This window comes from Ursus americanus, chromosome 6 (assembly GCF_024610735.1).
Source record: "Ursus americanus isolate L20-20 chromosome 6, mUrsAme1.1.p, whole genome shotgun sequence".
NCBI lineage: Eukaryota > Metazoa > Chordata > Mammalia > Carnivora > Ursidae > Ursus > Ursus americanus.
This window is the reverse complement of record NC_142132.1, coordinates 7,374,409-7,401,454: the sequence shown is the minus strand read 5'-3', so window position 1 is coordinate 7,401,454 and position 27,046 is coordinate 7,374,409. Positions and strand designations below refer to the sequence as shown.

General features: G+C 42.0%; 1 protein-coding gene across 1 annotated transcript; it reads left to right on the top strand.

Annotated features, from left to right (window-relative positions):
- The first annotated feature begins 1,766 nt into the window (after positions 1-1,766).
- ABRAXAS2 (abraxas 2, BRISC complex subunit) lies at positions 1,767-26,470 on the top strand. The gene is made up of 9 exons (XM_045772623.2): positions 1,767-1,913; positions 5,616-5,706; positions 9,744-9,780; positions 12,196-12,262; positions 18,905-19,095; positions 19,922-20,041; positions 20,538-20,622; positions 22,207-22,321; positions 24,282-26,470. The coding sequence occupies exons 1-9, from the start codon at positions 1,767-1,769 to the stop codon at positions 24,749-24,751; spliced, it is 1,323 nt and encodes a 440-aa protein (XP_045628579.2). The 3' UTR covers positions 24,752-26,470.
- The last annotated feature ends 576 nt before the right edge of the window (positions 26,471-27,046 follow it).

Here is a 27,046-nt window from a genome sequence, read left to right as displayed (position 1 = left end):
CCTTTATCCATCTACATTTTTTTAAAGATTTTATTTAATTATTTGACAGAGAGAGAGGTAGCAAGAGAGGGAACACAAGCAGGGGGAGTGGGAGAGGGAGAAGCCGACTTCCTGCTGAGTGGCTGGAATAATAAGTCTATCAGTCCCACAAGGGTGGGTATGGGTGACACGTCACGGCATCTAGAGCAGAGATAAAGGAGGATATCTTGCAACTATCTGTGAGAAGAGCACTCTAGGTAAAGGGAACAGCAAGTGCAAAGGCCCTGAGGTAGGATGAGATAGGGATATCCAGGAAGCAGAAAGACTAGTGTAGCTGAAGCAGAGTGAACAAAGGGGCCAGCAGCAGGAAAGGAAGTCAGACAAGTAATAGGAGCCAGGTCATTACAAGGTTTGGGGTTAGACCAAGAAGCAACATGGTTTAAATTTTAAATTTAAGTTTTACCATGACCAGTTTAGTTGCTATGTTGAGAATAGATTTGGCAAGAAAGGGGTTAAAGATAGAAGCTGTCATACAGGGTTTCTCAACATTGACATGGAGGGGAGGGGCTCTCCTATGTTTTGTAGGATGTTGAGCAGCCTCCTTGTCCTCTAACCACTGAATTACCATGGCACCCTCCCCCCAGTTGTGACATCTAAAAATGTCTCCAGACTGCCAAATGTCCCCTGAGGGGTAATATTGCCCCCAGTTCAGGCTTCTTGAGTTAGAGACTGTTATAATGATCTAGGAGAGAGCTGATGGCTTGGACCACCATGACAGGTGATAGGTGTGCTAGTGGTGAGTTGTAAGATTCTTAATATATTTTTAAGAATGTGCTGACGGATCAAAGGGGGCGTGTCAATAATGATTCCAAGGTTTTTGGCCTCTGCAACTGTTAGAAAACAGTTCTGTTTGCTGAACTTGGAAAGAGTGTGGTAGAAGGAGTCTTGTGGGAGATCAGGAGTCCAGTTTTGAATTTGAAAGATTGAACAAATTGAAGAATAATGATCCCTGAGTTTCTTCTCCTAAATTTGTTATATTTTATTTTCACTGTTATCTTGTTGTTATTATCTTCTTTCCATGATTTTTCATTAAATTCGTGTTCTTTTGTGTGTGTTTAAAGATTTTATTTATTTATTTGACAGAGGGAGACAGACACGGAACACAAGCAAGGGGAGTGTGAGAGGGAGCCCAATGCGGGGCTCCATCCCAGCACCCTGGGATCACGACCTGAGCCTAAGGCAGACACCTAAGGGCTGAGCCACCCAGGCGCCCCTTAATTTGTGTTCTTTTGTACCCAGAATCAAATCGCTTCTTACCACCTCCACAGCTTACCACCATTGCCCTTCCAACCACCCCCAAGCCACCTTTGTCCTCCCCCCTGCGGGTTATTGGAGAACCACCCTTTCCCCCGTTACCCTCCCCCACGTTGTAGTCTCGACACTACAGCCAGAGTGGTCATATGAAAATGGAAATCACAGCATGTTACTTCTATGTCAAACCCAAACCATATGGTTGCTTGAATCATAGCCCTCCTTTCATCCTTGAGCACGGCAATATTGGCTTTTATCAGTAAGAATTTCATTTGTAAAGAGAAAAGACTATTTGGGGGAACTATCAAGGGCTATACAGAAGAGGCAGTGTCTGAGGTGTGCTGGGCGCAAGACCCACGCAGAGGACAGGTCCCCGGGGTCGGTTCCGATCGGATCGTGCAAATCTGCTTTTCTCAGCCTTCGCTTGCAGGCGCTCCAACCCCTGGCCTCACCCGTCGAAGACTTCATTTCCCAGGATGCCAAGGCGCGGGGCCGGCCGGAAGGCTGTTTTCCCTCCGCGGGGCATGATGGGGGAGTTGGAGATTTCCATCATGGCGGCTTCCATTTCGGGCTACACCTTCAGCGCTGTGTGTTTCCACAGCGCCAACAGCAACGCGGACCACGTAGGTGCCGGGCCCCCCGCCGCGGCCGCTGGAGCCTCCAGCCTTCGTCCCGGGCCGGTGCCAGTGGCCGTGCCGGGAACACTCGCAGCTCGCCCCCCAGGCTCCCGGGCCGGCCCGAGGGGTTGGTGACCCGGGCGGCTCCCGCCCCCGGCGAGCTCCTGCTACCCAGGGCTCCTTCGCCCCCGGGATGGGCCCCCTCACTCAGTGCCTGCCGCCTCCTGGCTCTCTCAGGACAGCCGTCTCCCTTTTAGCAAAGCTGTCTCGGTTGGCCGCCGGCAGTGTCAGGAGTCGCTTAGTGGAAACCAAGCGTCTGCCCCTCCCTGAGAGTCAGGCTTCTAGACTTGCGAGGGGCTCCCGGGGTCGGCAAAGAGCGGAGAGACCGAGCTTTAGTCTGGGAGCCGAGGCACCCAGCCCCGCCCGCCGGTCTCACAGGTTGTCGTGGGGTGCAAGGAGGGAAACCGTGGCTGTCACTATTCATACTTGTTAGATACGTTCGTGTGTTTTCTTCGCCTCGATGGAAAATGGAGAATGTAAACAGGAGTGTTAGGTGTAGGGTCGGCTTGCTTTGAAGTTGCATATTTAGTTCCTGGGCGAATGTTCTAAAACCACGGCGCTAGTCACAGTGAAATAGGGAAGTGACAGGCCTACGTATGAGTGATCGGAAATGCATAGGCTTCGGAGCTCAGAGGGAGCAGAGCTTGTCTGTTTCAATGTCTTTATTTTACGAATTGTAATGTCATTCGGCTAGGTGGAAATTTCTTTGTGAAACTAGATAATTTTTATCTTTAAGTACATATGTAATCTGTCCAAATTGAGAGATGATTTTAAGAGATGTTAATAGTGAGTTATTCAAATTCATTTAATAAGTGTGGGGGTTTTGAGGTTATCATTACAAAGCAAAATGATACACTGTAGAATAAGGAACTGGATTTGGCTTGATGTCTGCAAGTCTAGCTTCCATTAATAAAAACTGATGTCATAGAGGTGATTCTGTTAGTAAATGGGATGGCTTTATTCTACTTTTCGTCTGTATAGTGTTGATGGTAGAGATTAATGATAGGAATACACACAACGTGGGTTTTTCCAGAGTTAGCAGATGTCTCTGGCGCTAAGGCCTTTGATACTACAGCTGGCTATTTACTAATGTAATGCAGTTCCATATATAGGTGATTTGTGATACTCCTAGTGTCCATGGAGGTACTAAATACGGTTTCAATAATGCTTTTTAACATCTCTAGTTCTTGGAGTACCTACTAATATCACAGTTTATGTAAAAGGCAAGGTTATTGTAAGAATAAGTAGCTACCTGTTGAAAAGCGGATAGTTTTTCTACAAATGGCAGGGAGATGGCTACGTTACTTAGATTGTTATTAACTTAATTCAGGAGCTATTCCTTTAATATCTGTGCTGTGCCAGTCATGGTGCTAGACTTCGTGGAAATTTTCACCATGACAGTAGTTTGCAAGTGTATTTTATATGACCATAGCTGGTTATGTTAGCCTTGCCACAATTATATATGTGCAATAATGTCAATTTTATGTATTTTTAAGTTGAGGAACCAAAATTTGCTTTTGTAGCACATTCTTGTTTTTTTCCAGGCAAGAAATTAGTTTAAAACCACTCATTCTGTAGAGCTGGGGCTAGCAAGCTTTTTCCAGATAAGTAAATATTTTAGACTTTGTGAGCCATGTGGTTTATGTAGCAACTACTCAGTTCTGGTGTTGTACAGAGAAAGCAACCATAGACAATAAATTAATTAGGGTGACAGTTTCCAATAAAACTTTATGGACTCTGAATTTGAATTTCATATGATTTTCACATGTCATGAAATATACCTATTTTTTTCAACCATTTAAAAGTAGAAACTATTCTTAGCTTGTGGGCTGTACACTAACAGGCATGAGGCCAGATTTAGCCCACACACCATAGTTTGCCTCCTCCTGCTATAAAGTAACAGTGGCTTGGGTAATCCAGACCAGCAGATAAGAAGCATTCTTTTATACTTAGTTTTAGAATGTCTTGCTGTCACAGTTGACTTTTTCAAACTGAGGACTATGATAGAGTTGCCAGATAAAATACAGGGGACTCAGTTAAATTGAATTTCAGATAAATAGGAAATAATTTTTAGTGTAACTATATCCTAAACATTACATAAAAAATGTTGTTTATCTGAAATTCAAATTTAACAGTATCCTATATTTTTATTTCCTAAATTTGGCAACCCTAGACCGTGGAACATTAGCGATCTGGAGATATGTTCTTGAAGTGTAAAGTTCGGTAGGAATTTTTAAAAAATTGCTTTCACTTTAATTTTTATTAACTTGTTACAAAGAGAAAGCTTCTCTTTGGTAGTGAGAATTCATAACTGAAAGACTTGCATAGGCTAAAACAAGCTTCTTTAGTCACTGTTTCTCAAACTAGTAGTCATAGATATTCCTTCAGGTTTGAGAGGATTTTTTTAAGGGGATTTGTGTATTACTCAGTTTGAGAAAAGCCCTATACATAATGATTTGGGAACTTAGGACACTCCCTCCCCTAATCCAATACAAAAGCTATGCTGTAAAGCATCTGTCTCTCCCTCTTCACCCCCATAGATTCCAACTGGGCATGTTTTTAAACTAGGAAATCCCTTTAATTGATTTGAAGGGTCAGCCTGGAATAGAAGGGTATGAAGTACAAGGTCAGTGTTTCCGCAGATATCCTCAGCCAGTGTGTATTGAGCACCTCCGATGTGTTGGGCACTGTGCTACTTGCTGAGATACAGCTGTGAACAAGGACAAAGTCTCTGCTCTCATGGAGCTTACATTTTAGTAGGTGTAGGCATTTGTTAATGTGAGGATGTACTATGGCCGACCGGGAGAAGACAGAAGAAAACGTAGGGGACAGAGTGTCTGGCACGCCTCGTTTCTGTTACATTGGCCAGGGAAGGCCTCTCTGATAAGGTGCTGTTAGAGTAAAGAGCCAAATGGAGGGAAGGAGCAAGCCATGTGGTTATCCCGGAAGGAAGATTGCAGGGCAGCCTGTTAGCTCACCCTCTATAGGGAAGTTACTGAGGCACATAATGTTCTCCAACTGTGCTTGTGCTCGACATGACAGCAAGTGCTCCCACAGTAGGTTATGTGCTGTGTAATCCAGGATTTATGGCCTAGGTTCTCCAAAGGTGTAAAGAAACTAACCTCGGCATTTATTAAGGAAGAATGTTCATGGGAGTGAGTGATTTATTTGCTGAAATCCTCATTTCCCACGCCCTGTAAAAGAGCAGTTTGTTGTGCATTGCGTTACCTTCTTTATCCTTCTATCATTAACAGTGCTTTTAAAACAATGAAATAGATTGTATGCTGTTTCAAGAAAACAGCCTTGGAATATTTCTGCTTCCTGAGCTTTTTCAGTATTGGTTATTACACTCAGTAGGATTTAGGAAATGAATTCACTCTACTTATTTTTGTTTCAAAAAAAACAGGGTTTTTTTGAAGGGATTAAAATATTTCATCGTGTATGGAATCCTTTTTTCAAACAATCTAGTTAATAGATACATCTCAGATTGCTTTAGTCTTGTCGGTTTATAGAATAGTAGTTTTTATGGCAAGCTTATTTGGATTATTGTTAAAATTATTAAAATTATAATGCCCTCAATTCCTCTTAATTCCAGCAAAAAATCATCTTTATTTTTAGTCTGCAACTGTTTTCTTTTATTACTTTTAGGAAGGATTTCTGCTGGGAGAGGTAAGACAAGAGGAAACCTTTAGCATCAGTGACTCACAAATCAGCAACACAGAATTTCTGCAAGTAATTGGTGAGTTTATCACTGAAATACTGTTTCTGTATCAATGCTGTTTGTTTTGTTCTTTTGCCCTTAACTGGTTTTAATCTGAAAGATAAAAAGAGTACATAAAAAGCAGCTAAATCTCAATGCAAATCACTTGGGCTGATAGCTGCTATGAAATGTTTTATAAGTCCGTGTGAACTTGCAGTGCACGGCTGTAAGTTTAGGTGGTCCGTAAAGCTCTTCTTATCCACCAACTGGTCTTTTAGTGAATTGCTGTGAGCTATTTCTCTTGATAGTCTCTTCAAAACCACAGTGAACCCCTAGTTTGCATATTGGGCTATTCCCCATTGTCAACGTCACCACATACTGTAATGCAAGGATCTTTTGGGCTGGTCCTTCCTGGAGGAGCCTGGCAAAGATGTTCACACTTGTTTATATGAGCTATTTGCTAAATCTACACAGCCTTCTGAAGAACAAGCCAGTCAGTCAGTTTTGGGTGATAGCTGGGGAAGACGAAAGAGTATTTATAGACCTGCTCACTGTCTTTGGATCAGTCTCTCTCTCTCTCTCTTTTTTTTTCTCTTTGGATCAGTCTCTTTTTGATATATAGGGATCAGACTCCTTTCAGCTGCACCTTGAGCGTGTCACGAAACAGCATATCCTGATACTCAGAACACAGCAAGGGACATTTCACTTAAGCCACCACCATTTACTGACCATCCGTGTGTGAGGCATGTGTCAGGCAATGAGAGGAATACCCAGATGCATCCCTGTCTTCCGGAGTGTGGGGAGGATAAGACAAGTGCCCAGAAGTCCCAGACGACCATACAAGATGAGTGCTGTAAGAAAGGAAAAGAGAAAATCCCATCAGTTGGAAAAAAAAACCTGCTAGTGGGTGAAAGCAGTAGAGAGTAAAGGTGTCAGGAAGGAGGTGAACTTAGGGTCAGTGGGCGGCGCATTCAGGCGAACACAGAACAAGGAGTGCACGAGATATACAGGGAATCTGGCCTGTTTCTATGTGATAAAAATACAGAATGTGTGAAGGTGAGTGGTTTCTGGTTTGAAATATTGCTGGAAGGTTAGGTTATGTTGGGGCCACATGATCAATTTCAAGCCTTCTAGTTCTGACAGCCTTCTGGTGCATGGGTTGAGAGGCCAGGATGAGGATTGAGGTGGGGTTAGCATTGGGGGAAAACAAGAAACAGTTCATTTCCTAAAGGACCCAGACAATAAAACCCACTCCTCACAATACTGACTTGTTAAATAAAGACTTGATATTCTGGATACAGCTCTTCTTTCACTGAGGTTTTGTTTTTGTTTTGCTTAACTCTTTAAAATCCTAAAATAGAGAATTTGGTTTCATTGAACATGGGTGTAGTTTTATTGTTTGCACTTGGATTTTCAAAACTAGTTTGGTATAATAAAATTCCAGACATAGTTAACTGACACCAAACTGTGCAAAAAAGAGCTCTTTTACCTGGCATGACCATAAAATAGCAGTTCTGATGAATAGTCTGGCTATTTATTTATTTATTTATTTATTTTTAAAGAAATAGAATGGCAGATAATTTAGATTGTACAGCTTCATGCACTGTATCTGGTTCGTGAACTTTCTGGTTCTTGCTAGATATGTTTCCATGGTATTGTAGATAGAGAGAAGTACCAGTCGATAGAGTCCCAGTTAATGCAGTGCCATGATGACCATCTCTGCACAACGTTTAATTTATTAGCTCTATTCAGTTCATCGTGTGCAACAATTGGGGTTCTCATGGGCATAGTGTTTGCTGGTATTATCTTAAATGTATTGTTATCATTATAATAGTTTCCTTTTAAAAATAAATATATGTTAGAAATGGAGACAGGGACTCTAAACCTGGGTTGAAAGGCCAAACGTTAAGTAAAGTGCCATGAGTAGTATTCCAGACCAGTGGTATCAAGAAACTTTCTGGGGGCGCCTGGGTGGCACAGCGGTTAAGCATCTGCCTTCGGCTCAGGGTGTGATCCCGGCGTTATGGGATCGAGTCCCACATCAGGCTCCTCCGCTATGAGCCTGCTTCTTCCTCTCCCACTCCCCCTGCTTGCGTTCCCTTTCTCACTGGCTGTCTCTATCTCTGTCAAATAAATAAATAAAATCTTTAAAAAAAAAAAAAAAAAAGAGAGAAACTTTCCGGCATAGCCTAATCTCCAGAATAAGATGTTTTAAATAAAAGGAATTGACTAAAGTTGTTATTTGTTGCAAATGTCTGAATCCACGCACAGACACTTTTACTCTGTACAGTCAGGACTTCATATAGAATGCTACATTCTGATCACGAAGTGTTGCTTTCATATTCATTTTAAAAGCTGGGCTGACTCACTTTAAGCAGAGCTGTCCACCCTTAGTTCTAGAAGGGGAGGGAGCAGACAGTCACTGAAGAGCTTCCTTAGTTAATTAGCTGATGCCACTGCAGTTACTGGAAAGGATGGAGGAGGGAGTAGTGGAACTGTTGAGTCTCCACCAGGAGGAAAAGCAGAGGTAGGAAGATCAGTGAGAACAGCCAGTAGTCGGGGTGGGGGGTGGGGGTGGGGGAGGAATTCTGAGGAAATGGGTGCAGAGAGGCTATATATACACGAAGGGGAATTTACCGTGTGGATGAGCTCTAGAGGCATGGCAAACTCTAGAATCCCAGGCGAGGCTGCCCTGTTCCTGCCTGTTTCCCGAGGTCTGTCTATCAGCCAGTGTGCCAGCAAGCTTCATTCCAGTCTGCGGCTAGATCACGTTTGAGGCCTTCACCCTGTTTTCTCCATGGGGTGTTCAGGCGCTGCAAAAAGTCATATAGCGAAAGGTTCAACTTGCTTAAGCAAATGCCACATGATATCTAAGGCATATCTTTAGTATGCTTATTTAATCCCAGTTGTAAATCATGACAGAAGTCTGCTGGGGCAGTTGATGACAGCAGTGTGTATTTGGGGTTCAGATCAACTCTAGGGGTTTTCTTAAAATATTCGTTCCTTTAAAGTAGAAGGTAAGCTTTTCGTTCTTTACCCTAAACCCTCTGTAAAGTTTTTGCTACAAACGTTCCACATTCTAATCGTTTTACTAATAGTGTCGCAGAAATCAGGTAGGATGGCGTACTGTATTATTGCTGGTGGTAAAAGAAGGAACAGTTTCTGCATGAGGTTTTCTTATTTGCATCACTGTGTCAACAGCCGTGCCAGGCAATGAACTCGTCTTTCCAGCGGAAGGATTGCATCTGTGCGTGTGTTTTGGCAGCACTGACATCAGTACAGAAGCTAATGGGCAGAGTCCCATGGCCTCCAGGGTCGTGGTTTCGTTTTAATTGCGTTAAAATTGCAGCCTGGAACTCTGCGGCTGTGGCTTTTTAAACAACAGGTGATGAGTTTCTGTCCAGAAGAATGTTATTAATAGGATTGAGTGGTTAATTAGTCTCATGGTCTTAGAAAGCAAACAGATCCTAAGCCCCCTGATGAGCTTGAAGGAATTGGTCACTCTGGTTAATCACAGCAATCTTTCTAGAAGCCTTTAGGATCTGCCTTATGAAGGACCGTGTCCCTTGGTGCTGCCCATCTTTGAAAGGGTTAACAGGCCTCCAGAGCTTCCTCCTCCCTTCCCCTTCAAAACACCTGGCCCAACTTGTCCTGAGCCATTAGTGGGTTATTGATGGTAGGGTGGTTAGGCCTTCCTCTCCCCAGGCTGCCCTCACACTGCTTGTCCACTTTGATCGAACGCTTGCAGTTAGCGGTTACTTTTTTCTCTTACGCTTTGTTTAGCTAGGTGAGATTGCATGAGGGCACACAGTGGCTGCGTGTTCCTGAATATAAGCTTTCTGATGTGTACTCATCAGACGGGGGCAAATGGAAACAGAGCGTGTTCTCTGGTTTACTTTGTCCTGAGTGTCAGTGCTGAGAAGACACACTGCTCTCACCAGTGTACACACAGCACCTTTTTGGGAGAGGGACTGTCTTTATTGTTTGGGGCTTCAGTAAACAAACAAGGGAGCTCTTTCATACTCGCCTGTGTCTTACATGATTAACTAAGCTGTGTTCCTTCTTTCTAATTACAGAAATCCATAATCATCAGCCGTGTTCAAAACTTTTTAGGTAAGCATCCTTCTTTGTCACTTTTAGTCCTTATTAAAAGATTAATTAAGTAGTAGTGAATTTAGGCTTGTAGCTGATTGTGGCTATAAAGTCACAGATGTACCCGAGGGCATCCAAATTCACTTGTTTCTTGAGTGCCCAATGTGTGTTAGGTTCGAGAAAGGGGAGGGGATGGTATAAAATCGTGGCCTCCGTGGTTTACAGTGGAAGCCTATCCCAGCAGCCTCCCAAGCAAGGGCTTTTCAGCCACAGAGCAAGACGTTAACCGGGAATCATAGCTAGATAAAAGAATTGAATGGGTGTTTTTAAGAAGAATAAAAAATGTTCAGTGTTCAACTTTAAAATGTAAGGAAGGGGAATATAGAACTTTTTCTTTTTGTGTGTATGTAAGTTAGCATACACCAGTTGCATACTAAGACCAACTAAAGGACAGCAAGAGAAAGAAATGGAAGGAGCTACATTCAGAAGGGAGGGAGCAAAAGGCAGACATGTGGAGGGTGAGAGAGACAAGGGCCAGTATCCTCCATCCACCAAACTTCTTCCCAGACAATATGCAGGCCTCTGCCTGCTCTCTCCGCCCCAGAGCTCTCTACCTGCTGGCTGGTATGATGATTTCAGCTCTATCTTAAACCCCCCTGAGGGCATGTTCTACCTTCCCAGAAGCCAGTACTTCCCTTCCCCAAGCTTCCCCACACTAGTAGGATTCAGCGTTCTTGGTCAGCACTCCATTCTTTAACACGTGCCAACCCCTGGTGCCTAGCTGTTGCTGCTTTCACCCTGACCCCTGTCCCGTTCTCAGTGGGCCCAAACACCAGGCCCTTGCACCCAAGAACTCCTGGGGCCCCCCACCCCGCCACACACACACACACACACACACACACACACACCCCTATCCATTGATGATTTTAAAGGATTGTCTTCATGCAAGATGGTTACCTATGGACAAAGTCTGAAAGCAGCCAAGATCCTCATCACTTTTAGATTTACACATAACTGAAAGAGGAGTGGAAAACAAGACGAGCAGTTCATTTGAGAAGAATCTCAGAGCAAATGAAATGATTCAGGCCCTGGTCCACACATTGGCTGTGTTTGGTCCACGCAAGTGTCCTACTTGGCCCTGACTCTGCGAAGCTCTTCTAGGTGTGCCCTGCCTTGCCCTTCTGAGGAATTCCTTACAACACTGTCAGTAAAGTTGTCCCAGAAGGATTTAACTAAGTTTAAATCATACACCTATAATTCTCAGAACTAAAAGAAACCTTAGAAATCATGTGTCTATTCCATACTCTTTCTTCTGTGAAAAGGGAAGTGGAGACCACATAGGTTAAGTGACTTGCCCAAGATCATACGGTGAGAAGCAGAGCTGAGCTGGGGCTGGTATCTCCTGATTCCCAGTTCAGTGGCTTGTTTTTTTTGTTTTTTTTTTTTTTGTTTTTCTTTTTTTTACTATTTCTTGAAATTCTTACTGCTTCATAAGGCCTGGGCTTAAAGGTGGTGGGAGGAGGGAGGAAGGATGGCATTCCTTTTTTTTTTTTTTTTAAGATTTTATTTATTTGAGAGAGAGAGAAAGACCGAGAGGAAGGAGGGGCAGAAGGAGAGGGAGAAGCAGGGTCCCTGCTGCCCCGTGCGGAACTCGATCCCAGGACCCTGGCATCATGACCTGAGCCAAAGGCAGACGCTTAACCGTCTGAGCCACCCTGGGCGCCCCAAGGATGGCATTCCTAAAAGCACAGTCAGTGGTAGGAAAGCCCACACACATCATTGTGCCTGCTCACCATGGGATCCGGGTCAGGTAGGTCTATTTGAGGGACAGACCTGGCTTCAAATCCCAGCTCTTCCATCTACCATCTGTATGGTTTGGGGCAAGTCACTTAGCCTAAGCATCTTTATCTACAAAGATGGAAATAAAACTTGAGACATGTTGGGCTGCACTAATACCTACTTACCAGCATTGAGGCAAGAATGAAATGAAATAAGATGAGAAAGCATGCAGCCAGGCCTCTTAAGCATTCAACAGATGTTCATTTCCCTTCTTCATTTCTTAGAAAATGAGCTCCTGTATCTTTTTTTCCCCCCACAAATAACTGATACTTAGAAACAAGGAAAAGATGTCACAGCCATTGGAAACCACACATTTTCTGATCACTTGCCATCAGTACCTCCCACATGTGGAAGTAATACTTTTTGAATGTAGCAGTCTCTTGAGTATTCTTTGATGCAAAAGATACCTTATATCCTCAGTAAAGCATTGAGATTGATTTCTCTGGTTATCTGTTGAAGATAAGCAATTATATCTTTATATCTTGATTACCAACTTTTAGAATTCGATGACCCATAGACGTGTGAGGCTAAGTGTATTCATGTCAAAATACCATGCAATTTTAATAAAATATATTTTCTCTTTGAAATAAAAAACAGTTTTTATGACTATGCAAGCAAAGTTAATGAAGAGAGTTTGGACAGGATTCTTAAAGATCGGAGAAAGGTATGTTCTATTTGTTGCCCAGTCTGATTTGGAAATCACTCTTCATCTTATCACCTAAACTTAAAACCAGAAAGGAAAGTAAAATGAAACCATACGATTTCATATTAATGTATGAGAGTTCTGTTGACTTAAGTAGGTTTTAAGGGCAAGTTGCAGATGTGAGACAATGTTTATAACCTATCAATAGAAAAAAATTTAGATATTTATAGTATGATTCCATTATATAAAAATCAGAAGGAAAAACAAGAAGTGTACTCTAGAGAGTTAAAAATTAGTTGAATCTGGGTGGTTCTGTTTTTCTCTTTTGTAATTTATTATTTTTTTATTTTTATTTTTATTTTTTTAAAGATTTTATTTATTTGGGAGAGAGAGAGAGCATGGGGCGGGGGGCAGAGGGGGAGCAGACTCCCCGCTAAGCAGGAAGCCTGACAAGGGTCTCGATCCCAGGACCCTGGGATCATGACCTGAGCCGAAGGCAGACACTTAACTGACTGAGCCACCCAAGCGCCCCTCTGTTTTGTAATTTAAAAAATAATTTTGCAAGTATCTTATATATGTGCATTAATTTTATAACGAGGAAAAATATTTCTAAAAAATGTAAGTCATAATTAAATGTCTGTGGAAATGTTACCATTTCAAGTTCAATTAATGTCAAACATAGATATTTTCCCAAAAGGTCATGTGTTTATTATTTCTGTCAACATATGCATATGACGTTCTGATCATGTATGGTAAGCAAGTCTGAATAGAATTGAAAATGAACCAGTTTTATTGCTGCAGCATTGTCTGATGATCTCATTTATAATTTACTCTGTTGTACCATGTGTGGGTTTTACTTTTTTACCTTGAAAGATTAATTCCAGGAGAATAGATTCGTTATTAAACCATCCCTTGAGGAAAAAAAATTATTAATAAAAGGTTTCAGTTTGTCACATAGAAAACAAAATGCCTTTGTTTAGAAGCGTGTATTGTGAAAAAGCTTTTAAAATATTACTCGTGGAAAAAAAGAATCAGCACCGTGGGACTTGGTCCCCGAGCTGTTTGAAGAAGGGCATCAGGAGTAAAAGTGCAGTCAGTCGTCAGCCTTTCTGTTCTGCGGGCTGCCTCAGTAGCACCGTCAGTTGGAAAAGCAGAAAGAAAAGCAGGTAAGATGAAAGGAAGACTGGGAAGGCTGGAAGAAAGGACAGACGGCTTTGTGGATGATGATGCCTCAGGAGGTGCTCGGTCACTGTAGAGTCTGACCCCCTTGCCGCCCACCTGGGAAAGGGACTTACAGCAGCCCCAGGCATCGGGGTCCAGCCCTCTTGTTTCCAGTGACTTGCTTAGGAGCATATATTCTGGAATCTCTTGGGAGTCTGTCCTTCCTGCCCCAGCCACCAACCTATCTCCTCATTCCATTTATTTTCATATTTGAGACAACGAACTTTTATTATACTTTCTAAAACAAATTTATTCCATGAAAATTCTCATCAGAGCACAGTTTTTGTTTGTTTGTTTGTTTGTTAGATTTTATTTATTAATTTGACAGAGAGAGAGAGTCAGCGAGAGAGGGAACACAAGCAGGGGGAGTGGGAGAGGAAGAAGCAGGCTCATAGCGGAGGAGCCTGATGTGGGGCTCGATCCCAGAACACCGGGATCATGCCCTGAGCCGAAGGCAGACACTTAACGACTGCGCCACCCAGGCACCCCACAGAGCACAGTTTTCTAGAGCACTCACTACACGTTAAAAGTAGCAGGAGTATTCTTTTTTGTTGTTATTCGAGAGATTTTATTTGAGAGAGAGAGAGAAAAAGACAGCATGAGCGGGAGGGGCAGAGAGAGGGGGAAGAGAGAATCTTAAGCAGACTCCACATGGAGTGCGGAGCCGGACTCAGGCTCATTCCCACTACCCTGAGATCATGACCTGAGCTGAAACCAAGACTCAGACACTTAACCGATTGTGCCACTCAGGTGCCCTGAAGTATTTTTTTTAAATAGATGAAAAAATTTAAAGTGGCAAAAATGAATAAAGAATATGAACAGGAAATTCACAAAAGAAAAAGAAATCCCCAAGTGGCCAAGAAATAAATGAAAAGATGTTTATCTTCAATCAGGAAATGCAAATTGAAACAGCATCATACTTATGTTTTTGCCCATCAGATTAGCGAAAGGGTAAAAGGATTGCTAATACCCAGCTTTGGTAATACCACTGTGGGCAATGGGGAAGCTGTAGTTGGCGGGAATGTAAATTGATAACAAACGTTTAAGAAGAGTTTTGCAATAATAGAATTCTATTTTTAAATTTTCTTTATTGTTATTATTATTATTATTAATTTTAAAGTAATCTCTACGCCTACCGCGGGGCTCGAACTTCCTATCCCCGAGATCAAGATTTACACGCTCCACCTACTGAGCCAGCCAGGCGCCCTGCAGTAACAGAAGTTTAAATATGCAGTTCCACCTTTAGGAATCTGGCCCAAGTAAACATTTGCATGATATGAAAGGCTGGTGTTAATGAATAGTTTAACTCTGCGCCAGGCCATGTTCTAAGCACCTAGTTGGAACTGGAGGTAAATTGCTATTCTTACCATCCCCATTTTACAATTGAGGCAACAAGGGTGAGTAAATTGCTGAAGGTCCCTAGTGAGTAATGGTGGAGCCCAAGCTTAAACCCAGCAGCCTGGCCTCTGAACCCAGCATACAAGGATGTTTCTTGCGTCTTTACTTAATAGGGAGTTTTGTTTTTTTTTTAAGATTTTATTTATTTATTTGACAGAGAGAGCCAGCCAGCGAGAGAGGGAACACAGGCAGGGGGAGTGGGAGAGGAAGAAGCAGCCTCCCAAGGGAGGAGCCTGATGCGGGGCTCGATCCCAGAGCTCTGGGATCACGCCCTGAGCCGGAGGCAGATGCTTAACGACTGAGCCACCCAGGCGCCCCAGTAGTGAGGGTTTTGAAAGCAATTTAAATGTCCACCAGTGGGAATAGTCAAGTAGGTTGTGCTGGCACCTCTATACTGTGGGATATGAGGCAGCCATTAAAAAAATGAGAGAAGTTCTCGGATAATGACCTAGAAAGATCTCAAAGTTGTGTTACATGAAAAGAGTAGTGTTGTAATTTGAGCCTATTTTATGTAAAAACAAAAATCTGAATGAGTATTTAGATGTACAGAAAAAGATCTGGAAGGAAGGCAACCAAACTTAAAAGTGTTTACTTTGGGAAGGGGAGTGGGGAGGTGCTGCTGATAAAGGGAAACTTTATGTGAGAAATTTGTTTGTAACCGTGTTTTCTAATTGAAAATAAGTTGAAAAAAAGAAAAGGACTCTACCAGGTAGTTTTTTTAGCAGTAGATAAGGACACATTTCTAAATTAATTTGGGGGTTTAAAAATCGGATTTGCCAGGGGGTGCCTGGCTGACTCAGTAGAATGTATGACTCTTGATCTCTGGGTTGTGAGTTCAAGCCCCACGTTGGGCGTTGAGCTTATTAAAAAAAAAAAAAAATTGGGGCGCCTGGGTGGCTCAGTCACTGAGCATCTGACCCTTGATTTCTGTTCAGGTCATGATCTCAGGGTTGTGGGATTGAGCCCCACGCTTGAAATTCTCTCTCCCCTTCTGCTGCCCCCCTCCACTTATGCACTTGCTTTCTCTCTCTCTCTCTCTCAAGTACACAAATAAAATCTTAAAAAGTAAAAAATAATAAAAAAATAAAATTGCATTTGCTGTTTTGATCTGTAGTATACCCGCCGTAAGTTGTTATCTGGAGAGCATGTGGCTCTCAAATATAGAAACTCCACAGCATTGCTCAAGCATTTTTTTTTTTTAATGGTAGACTTAAGATAGAGGCTAATGTTTTGTTTTTTGTCTTTTTTAAGTAGGCTCCACAGCCAGTGTGGAGCCCAACATGGGGCTCGATCTCACAACCCTGAGATCAAGACCTGAGCTGAGATCAAGAGTTGGACTCAACAGACTGACCACCCAGGCGTCCCAAGGCTCATGTTTTTGATATGAGAATCCCCCAGTAGGAACAACTTGGTCGTCTACTGCAACGTGCAGAATTACTGCCCTGGCAGAATCCATCTTGTGTTTACAAAGTTTGCACAAGCCTCAGGTTTTAGGCTAAGGCCAAAAAAGCAAGTGAGAGGGGAGTTTCTGCCTTCTGGAAGCATCATCTACTTCAGATGATGATAAATGTAACTGCCACCTTGATACCATTGTAAGGCCAAAAGGCACACAGTGTGAGAGTGACAAGCATGCCCAGTATTGGGGACGATTGCTTGGGCTCCAAAAAGTATTAAGTGAATGTCTAGTTGAGATAGAGAGGAAAGTGTGAAAAGTGGTCTATGAAACCTCAGCAGAAATAAGGTTATAGGGAAAGATGTCCACAGTTTTTCATCATGGGAATTGTCTGAAATGGGCTTTTTAGCATCAATGAGGTAGTTTCTTGGTAGTCTTGCAACTAGCTTGTTAACTCTACAAGATAGAATTGTAGGTGTCACAAGTGTGAATTATATGAAGATTATTCCTCTGAAAGTCTCTACAACAGAGATTTTCAAACTTTAGTGTGCACAAAAGAAAAACTCAAGGAACTTATCTTAAATTCAGATTCCTGGTTCTACCCTTGGACGTTCTAATTCTGCAGGTTTGGGTGGGCCCAGGAGCATCTTGGGAAGCTCCCAGATGTCTAGCAGATCACATTATAAGAGATACTCTTCCAGAGAGCCTATCAGTCTAATTCACGTAGGCAGTTTAGTTATCCTATGGTTAGAGCTGATGAAGCTAAACTTCTTAAATCATTGTATCGAGGTATAATTGAGGTACAGTGAACTGCACATACTTACAGTATATACTTTGATAAGTTTTGAAATATTCATATACCCATGAAACCATCAGCATAAGATAATGAACATATCCTTGCAAGTCTCCTTGTGCCCTTGTCTTTTTTTAAAAAAATATATCCTGTTCAAGTATAATTAATATACAGTGTTACATTAGCTCCAGGTGTACAGTATGATTCAGCAATTCAGTACATTCCTCAGTGCTCATCATGATAAGTATACTCTTAATTTTCTTCACCTGTTTCACCCATCTCCCCTTCACCCCCCCTTTGGCAATCACCAGTATGTTCTCTGTATTTAAGAGTATGGTTTTTTTTTTAATCTCTTTCTTTGTTCATTTGTTACTCAAATTCCACATACGAGTAAAATCATGTGGTATTTGTCTTTCTCTGACGGATTTCTTTCACTTAGCATTAAATCCTCTAGGTCCATCCGTGTTGTTGCAGATGGTAAGATTTCATTCTTTTTTGTGGCTGAGTAATATTCCATTTTCTATATCTCTGCCACTTCTTTATCCATTCACCCTTTGACGGACATATGGTCTGCTTCCATACTTTGTCTATTGTGGATAATGGTGCAATAGACAATAGGTGTGCGTGTATCTTTTCAGATTAGAGCTCTTGTACTCTTTGGGTAAATACCTAGTACTGGAATTACTAGATCATGTGGTAATTCTGTTTTTAATTTTCTGAGGAACCTCCACACTGTCTTCCAGAGTGGCTGGACCAGTCTGCATTCCCACCAGTGGCGCACAAGGGTTCTTTTTCTCCACGTCCTCGCCAACACTTGTTTCTTGTGTTTTTGTTGTGTTTTTGTTTTTTTGTTTTCTAGCTACTCTGACAGGTGTGAAGTGGTCACTCACTGTGGTTTTGACTTGCATTTCCCTGATGATCGGTGATCTTGATCCTCTTCCCTTGTGTCTGTTACCATCTGTATGTCTTCTTTGGAAAAATATCTATTCATGTGCTGTGCCCATTTTTTAATTGTATTATTTGGTTTTTTAGTGTTGAATTGTATGAGTTCTTTATGTATTTTGGATACTAACCTCTTATTAGATACATCATTTGTAAATATCTTCTCCCATATAATAAGTTGTATTTTAGTTTTATTTCCTTTGCTGTGCAGTTTTTTTTTTTTTTTTTAAGATTTTATTTATTTATGTGACAGAGAGACAGCCAGCGAGAGAGGGAACATAGCAGGGGAGTGGGAGAGGAAGAAGCAGGCTCACAGCGGAGGAGCCCGATGTGGGACTCGATCCCGGAACGCCGGGATCACGCCCTGAGCCGAAGGCAGACGCTTAACGACCTCGCTACCCAGGCGCCCCTGTGCAGCTTTTTATTTCATTTTTTGTTTGTTTGTTTTGGGAAAGAGAGAGAATGAGCATGCGTGGGGGTGGGGGGGGGCAGAGAGAGAAGCAGACTCCCCTCTGAGCAGGGAGCCCGACGAGGGACTCGATCCCAGGACCCTGGGATCATGACCTGAGCCGAAGGCAGACGCTTAACTGACTGAGCCACCCAGGAGCCCAAGCTTTTTATTTTGATGTAGTCCCAGTAGTTTATTTTTGCTTTTGTTTCCCTTGCCAAAGGAGACGTATCTAGAAAAATGTTTCTACGGCTAATGTCAAAGATTACTGCCTGTGTTTTCTTTTAGGAATTTGGTTTGTTTATTCATTCACCTGTTGATAAACAATTGGGTTGTTTTTAGTTCTGAGCTGTTGCATGTCAAGCTGCTACGAACGTGTGTACAAGTGTTTGTATGGGTACATTCAGAATTCAATTTGTAAGATTTCATGCAATTTTTCGTCCTTTTTTCCTTCTGTTTTTACTGCAGAAAGTTATTGGATGGTACAGATTCCGGCGAAACACACAGCAGCAGATGTCGTACAGAGAGCAGGTTATCCACAAGCAGCTCACCCGCATCCTTGGGGTGCCCGACCTCGTCTTCCTTCTCTTTAGCTTCATCTCCACCGCCAACAATTCCACTCATGCTTTAGAATACGTTCTCTTTCGACCAAATCGAAGGTAAAGAAAGCGTTCCCACCATCTTCAAATGAATAGTAAAGATGTTGGTGCATGTACTTGGGATTTATGACTTTGAAAATGTGCATTTTATAGCATCTTTAAAGAGAAGCTTTTATAATTCTCTTTCAGCTAGTTTTCTTTGAGAGAAGGTATTTTCCTGTCAGTTGTATAAATTAAAATTGTTTTTGAATCAAGAAGCATTAGGAAGATATGTTAATTATGCATAAATTCTTACAGGAATAAACAGCTGGAAATCATCATTTGCTTCTCCGTAATCCATTATGTAGAAATACAGTTCTGCTCTGGAAGTCTATAATTTTAAAACCAATTTCAAAGACAAAATTGTCAAATTGATCCACCTACTGGTTAATGAGGGTTTTGCATTGTGAACTCGTGAAAGCAAAAAAAAAAAAAACCAACCAACCAAACAAACAAACCCCAAAAATATGATTATGATATCTATCTGTAAATAACAGAAAGGTTTCCTTCTGGAAATTCACTTGTAAACTATATTACATTGGCATCAACAAAAACAAATTGTTAAATAGCCATTTGCAAGGTTTCATTAATTAATAGATCAGCAGGTATTTCCTGAGCTCTTACGATCTCCTCAGCACTCCGCCGGTTGCTTTGGGGGCAAGACCTCTGCTGCCAATGAGTTTACAGTCGGGCTTCTACTAACGCAGGCATCCCTGGGTTGTCCGTGCAAGTAGGTGCGCCGTGAGACCTGTTAGGTCAGCAGTGCAGAGTCCCCAGCTCCTACTGCCAAGACCCGCAGTTCGGGAAGAGCAGCGCCTTAACATGGTCTCTCTTGATCCTCCCACAGGTATAATCAAAGGATTTCCCTTGCTATCCCCAATCTAGGCAATACCAGCCAGCAGGAGTATAAAGTGTCTTCAGTGCCAAATACTTCTCAGAGTTATGCCAAAGTTATCAAAGAGCATGGGTGAGTTGAAAGTAAAATCAAAATGTCTTCCTGTCTTTCGTGAAGATTTATGGAGACATGTGAAATCAAGTGTGTTGTGAATGAAACTGAAGACCACAGTCAGGTCGTCCTCTAGACCACCACCACTGTATGTCAGAATTTTATGCTGATCGAGAAGAGAGTTTATTTTTACCAATAATTTTTTTTAACGTTTGCTACAGTTTTTTTTTTTTTGATATAAAAGTTTGGACAGAGTATATATATTTCTGAGGTTCCAAAAGCTAAATATGGCCACTGAAAAATGTATAGCCTTTTATTATTTTTTAAGTTGTCTTGGTAACATGGGTTCTTTTTTTTTTTTTCCTCCTGTAATTCCAGTAGCGTGGGCATTGTTGCTGAGACAGTCCCTTGGAGTTGCAGTGTTTATGTAATAGATTGAGGTGGAAATGATAGGAAAATGCCTTTCGGGTCCATAGCAGTTATAATAATTTTGTGACCTCTTTTTCCTCTCTTCCAGTACTGACTTTTTTGACAAGGATGGAGTCATGAAAGACATCAGGGCGATTTATCAGGTTTATAATGCACTTCAGGAGAAAGTGCAGGTAACTGATTCATTTACTAGTTTTTGTCTGTTTTATAATGCCCAAGTGCTTTTAATTCTACTTTAATTTTTAATAACCTCCCAACTGACAAATGAATCATAGTCCAAAAGTCAGAATGTGCTTTCCCAAAATAATCTCAGATGTGCAGGGCGGTTACTCATGCCGGCCTACAGAAGGCTGTCTCATTATGTGCCGAAAGTAGAGAGTCTGAACTACAGCATTAATATTACTATTCTGAATACTTGTGACCCCATTTAGAACAGTGTTTTCTTTCGGGAAATCTGTTCTGAGGTTAAAGGATTGCTGAGACCACAGCTGTCGCCATCAGTACACTCAAAGTTGAGCCTGCATCAGAGAGCACCCATAATTGATACAGCTCTGCTCCTTTGCCCTGGGTCACTCGCTTTGCCCCCAGCTACCTCCATCGAGTGGGAGGCTCTCACTGGAGCCTGTTCATTCCTAGTCATTCATGCAACAAATATTTATGGAAACATCTCCTACAAGCCACTTAGTGAGCGAGGTGCTAACAGTACTTTCCCACGATCTTTTCATCATCCCCAGTGTGTTCTTAGGAGTCGTTTGCCCTAAACCCTAAGAACAAAGGAGGCTTTGAGAACAAGAAGGAGGGTGGTAGGTCTGAAGAAGCTCTCCCAGGCCTGGAGAGAGTCTAGCTTTGAGGAAGAAGCCCCAAGGAATAGAGAAAGGAATGTAGGCAGCTGCTGAAAAAGAAGAAAGCAGAGGGATCGCCTGGGGCTAAAGAAGAAAGCCAACAACAGGCAGTTTCCAGTGTCCGTGTTCCGCAGTCAGCTCGCGGCCCACCTAGTGGTATAGGGAGCTTGAAACAGGCTCACTGGTGACCGGCCTACTTTCCAGCAGTTTCTGGGATTTTTGCTATGGAAGGAACGTGCAGTGATAAACAGCTTTTTGTCCTAAGTTCATGACCATGCTCTTTTCAGACCATCAGCACTGTCTAGCGGACTTCAAAGCGGCTGTTCTGCATTTCAGTGCCGATTGAATTAGGCCTGCTCTGCAAACACCAGTCTCACGCAGAGCGCCCCGATGTGGATGGTCAGGTGGCAGAGACGCAGTCTCACTAGCTGTCTTTATTGAGTTTCGACTTTGAAACTTACTTTCTTTCCACTCCCCCTAATTACAGATATTTTCTGTTAAATAAATCTATTTGTGACATCTGATTTTTGATTGTTGGTTATAAATTGAATATGAAAGCATCCCATTCTTGTCTTTTGTTCATCCTTTGTGTGCTAGACTGGTATCAAAAATCCCATTTTTAGTTTAATAAAAAAGAATAATTGAGGGAAAAAATTAAATCTTTCCCAACTTACCCTAACTTTTCAAGAATTTACGGGCTAAATAGAGAATCATCTTCACAAAATTAAGAAAGCGAGTCAGTGAACAACAATACTGGTCCCTTGGACCTTCACGATTTTGTTCTACCTCATGGGTCTGCTTTTTAACTCGATAAAGCATCTGGGCTCTTCCTAGGGTTGCAGTCCGTGCTATCTTCATGGAATGCCCTGTGCTTGGATTTGGAACTGATCGGTCTTATTGTCATTTTTCCCTCAGGCAGTGTGTGCAGATGTAGAAAAGAGTGAGCGAGTTGTTGAATCTTGTCAGGCAGAAGTGAACAAATTAAGAAGACAAATCACTCAGAGGAAAAATGAAAAGGAGCAAGAAAGAAGTGAGTTTCCTATTAATTTCACCCTTCAATATCAGGGAAACATCTTGTTTCAAACATCAAACCATATGAAGAATCACAGGAATCCTTCTACAGTCGTCAAGCCCCACGTGAGGCTGTTTGTGAAAGAGCATTCACTTGTACTTCCAGAAGAGAAGTACTGTTTCTCATGGTACCCTTTCAAGTATCTGAAACTAGAAGAAAAAGAAGATTAACTGTAGAAAGGCTGAAGGCACTTAGAGTAAATCCCGAGAAGTGATTGCTGCAGACTTGTGGCTGAGTTGACTACTGGGATCTATTTACAGCGGCTGTGATGTTTCTTACTGAGTTAACCCCAGCAAACCTAGCGTGCAGGGACCGCGTCCTGTGTTCATCACATAGCCGCATAAAGGAGCTTCCTAATATTCTTTTCACTTCATAGTTGATTCATAGTCAGGGTCACAACAAAGGCTTTAAATGTCTGGTTTTTGGTAGCTGTGGATGAATGGATACAATTGAGCTAAGGAACCGGCTGGTTGAATGAGAATGAGGCCCAAGAACCTTGATTCTAGCATGGGAACAGACATGTTTGCTCTTCCACCACCAGATTTAACATTTGTACATTAAATTTATAACCTTTCCTAGTTTAATAAGAATATTTGCAAACCAATTAACATGTAATTTATATTTCTGAGTAGATGATGTCTGATTCATGTTTAGTGTTATATTTTTTGAGAAACAATCAGAAATGCAAACAGGGATTTATGTACAAGAATATTAATCACAACTTTATAATTCTAAAGTCGAGAAACAGCCAATTGGAGGAGTAGAATAAATAGCAGTAGAATAGTTGAATAAATTATGGCATTTCTGTATGGTGGAATATTGTACAGCCATTGAAGTGAATTTTTAATGACGTGGGATAATGCCCAGTATATAATCTTAAGTGAAAACAGTAGGATATAAAATGGCATAAACATATGATCTCAGCTGTGTTTAAAATACACAGACACACACATACACAGGGCTGGATAATGAACCTGGAATTCAGAAAAGGGGGGAGGGGCCGGCATAAATCTTGTGCTCTTTTCACCAAAAGTCTGATGGTGTTATCTGGGTAATAGAATTATGGGTGATTTTATTTTCCTTGTTCTTTTCTCAGTTTTGTACCAGTATTTTTCAAGGCTAGAGACTCAAAGATATGAGTCCAGATAGGCCCTGGACTGTTCCAGAGCAGGCATAAAAATACGCTGTGTTGGGAGCCTGGCTGGCACAGTTGGTGGAGCGTGAAGCTCTGATCTCAGGGTTGTGAGTTTGAGGCCCACACTGGGTGTAGAGCTTACATTAAAAAAAAAGACAGGAAGAAAAAAAGTGCTATATTTATGGTCCAGAACCTGGAAAATTGGCTACCTAACACAGTGCTTTAGAACTTTTAAGGAGAAAATGGCGTATGAGTGTATTGTGACCGATAGCTGTAAAGAAAGATGCTTTTTGATGCAAAGCCTGTCAAGGAGGAGACTCACGTTCAGCTGAGTGCCAGGGGTGGTGAGGACCATGTGTCTCATCCTCCGTCCCCACAGTCTGAGAGCACAGTGAGCAACAGGGGAGGGAAATGGCACAGGGACCTGCAGTTAAAAGACCTGCATCTAAGTACCAGGGCCCCACATCCAGCCGCTCCTTTAGTGAAGTCACTTCACCTTTCTGAACTCTGGTGTCTCTGCCTAATAACTTGGAAGCAGTGGTATTGATGATGACAATAATACTTCAGAAGGTTTTCTGGGGCTTAAATGGATTGATGTACAGCAACAGGATTTGTAAGTTATGAAGTACTATGCAAATGTAAGATAATTCAAATTGAGTCCGTCATCAGTTTCACTTCTTTTTGTCATTTTTCCAGAACACTCAGGTTGACCGCTTAATGCAGTGAGATGCAAAGCTGTGCAAATAGAGAAAGCGTTATGATTTTCTTTCTGTTTTTGTCCAGGATTGCAGCAGGCGCTGATCAACAGACAGGTGCCAAGTGAAAATTTGGGGCCAGCATTCAGCCCTCGGATGCCCTATTCTGGGCTTGCAGGCGAAGGTAGAAGTACGCTTGGAGATGCAGAGGCCTCTGATCCTCCTCCCCCTTATTCTGATTTTCACCCAAACAATCAAGAAAGTACTTTGAGCCATTCGCGCATGGAAACTAGTGTCTTTATGCCTCGACCTCAAGCCGTGGGTTCTTCCAATTATGCTTCCACCAGTGCCGGACTGAAATATCCTGGAAGTGGCACAGACCTTCCTCCTTCCCAAAGAGCAGCTGGAGACAGCGTTGAGGAATCAGATGACAGTGATTATGAAAATTTGATTGACCCCACAGAACCCTCTAGTAGTGAATACTCCCATTCGAGGGATTCTCGACCCATGACACATCCCGACGGGGGCTCCAGGAACACTCAGACCTCCCAGATTTAGCTAAACAAAGAAACTCTCCACCTAGCACTGTTTTTCTTAATTGCTTATTGAGAGAGTTTTTTGAGGACTTAATCTGGGGGGAGAACTGCGTTTTCAGACCCCTGGCCACCCAACAGGAGGGTCCTTGGGCACAGAGCTGGTAGGAGCCTCACATCCGCCGGTTCTCACCTGCAGACACAGTGTGCAGATTTCACGACAGATCATTAAGATAATCAGATTGTCCTAATTCTGGTGCGATTCATGGATGTACTGGTAATTTAGGCAAAGTGAAACTTATCAACGTAGTTTCTGTTCTTTAAAATAAATTGGAAGCTAGAGACTAAGCACAATTAGTCTATAAATGTTCTATAAATCAAAAACTTACCTCTTGCACTATCATGCCTTGAAATTTACTTTTTCAAAGGGAAACGAGTTTAGCAGCAGCCTTCAAAGAACCTTCTTTCTATGACGAGCCAAATTCATCTTTGCCAGAACGAAATTTTGGTAATTCCAAGAAGCCTGATTGGAACAAATGGGATGTACCTTCTCTTGTCTGCATGACTTTGTGAGATCAAAAGAGAGGGCTTTGTTTCAACTTTTTTCTACTAGCCTGATATATATTGTCACTTAAAATGGTTGCCTTTAAAAAAAAATGTAGAAATACTAATCACCAGTAAGTAATCATCCAAATAAGTATGTCATGAAATAAATTACTTATTTTTCTTTTGGGGAATTACAGTGACTGCTGCGTTGCACTAGCCACATTTATGGTCTCTGTTCTGGAGTCTTAAAGATGAAGGACACACAGCAGTGGATAACAAACGAGTTATGCTCCAGACCTGAGTTCTATGATGAACGGATTCCAGACACAGTGGATTTAGCCGAGTTCATACATAAGGGATATAATTCATTTAGCTCTTCTGACAAATCCTAGTGTTAGTTTTCTTTGTGGAGGAAAAGACATTTAATAAACTGTTTGGGAATCTTGGTGAATAAAGATTCATTTTAAATCTGAATAACCATACTTATTTTTTTTTTAATTGCCATTTGGAGGATAGTTGCGGAATGTGTAGAGACTTTCTGTTGAGATGCACTTATATTTTTATTTAATGACTGCTTATTTTCTAGTTTTGCCCAGAATGTGTGAAACCACTAAAGACGTTCGTGAGCACGTTAGGCTCCTGGTTTGGAAATGACAAGACCCACCGTACGTGATGAGGTCAGCCCACGAAGTTAACGCTTGGGACATAACTGCCTTTCCTTTGAACTAGCTAGAACCTGTGAGAATAAGGAAGGTGTCCGAGAGGCTTCAAATCCAGGTTCCAAAAAAGTAGTTGCATTTTGTTGGAGAGAAGTTTACTCCCTGAGCTTCAGTTCCAATACAGAATTACCCAGTGTAGACAGAAACATGAAATACTAAAACTGCCATTCTTCAGAGAGCCACGCCGTAGAGTCTGTGTGTTCCTGCTCTCATGGTTTCGTTGGCCTTACGCCACTGCCATTGGATTTGAAACGTCGCAGACCACTTTACCTGCAAACATGTTCCGGTTTTTATCAGCTCCCCTTTAGCAGCTTCAGCCCCAGTGTGAATTTTTTTTTTTTTTTTTAAGTGCCATTGCCATCTTCTCTGTTCAGATTTTGACATTCAGGAAAATATCTTTATTTTTATGCCATACTGAAACCTACAATGTATATCTGACAAAGCAGTTCAATGTGACAATAAAGACTTATTTAATCATGGTACCGTTGTTTTCACGTGTGTCTGTGCCCCCAGAAAGGTCTCGCCTCGGTGTTCTCATTCAGGCTGCTCTCAGGAGGCTTAAAGGTCACGAGAACTCATCTGCATGCAGAGTTTTGGTAAGGCTGGTTTCGGGGGAAATCCAAGAACACAATTCACTAAAATGTTTCTGTTGATTTCAAGGAGCGTGTGTTGAGTATCAAGAGAGAGGAGTATCAGTCGAGCACAACACCGAGTGTTAGTCCCCCAAAGGCACCTTTCAAGTAAGAACAGATCTTGTTTGAACAGACTCCTCAGCCTGAGTCAACCTAACCATCTGGAGCTTACAGAGCTTGGTGCTGTTAGAGTGTCTTAGGAGCGACAGAACCGCCTAGGATGACACCTACTAGAAGAGCGTTCTGGATTCCGTGGGAGCCATTCCCAGTGAGGGATGTATCTTCCCAAATCCGAGGCGGTAGTCTGTTTTCAGGGGATTTTAAAATGTGGGCTGTAGCCCTTTAGATTCTACTCTGTCTCCTCCAGCTCTTGAGAGAGAAAGAGACTGGATTCTTTTACTTAGAAGTCTGGAAATACTTAAT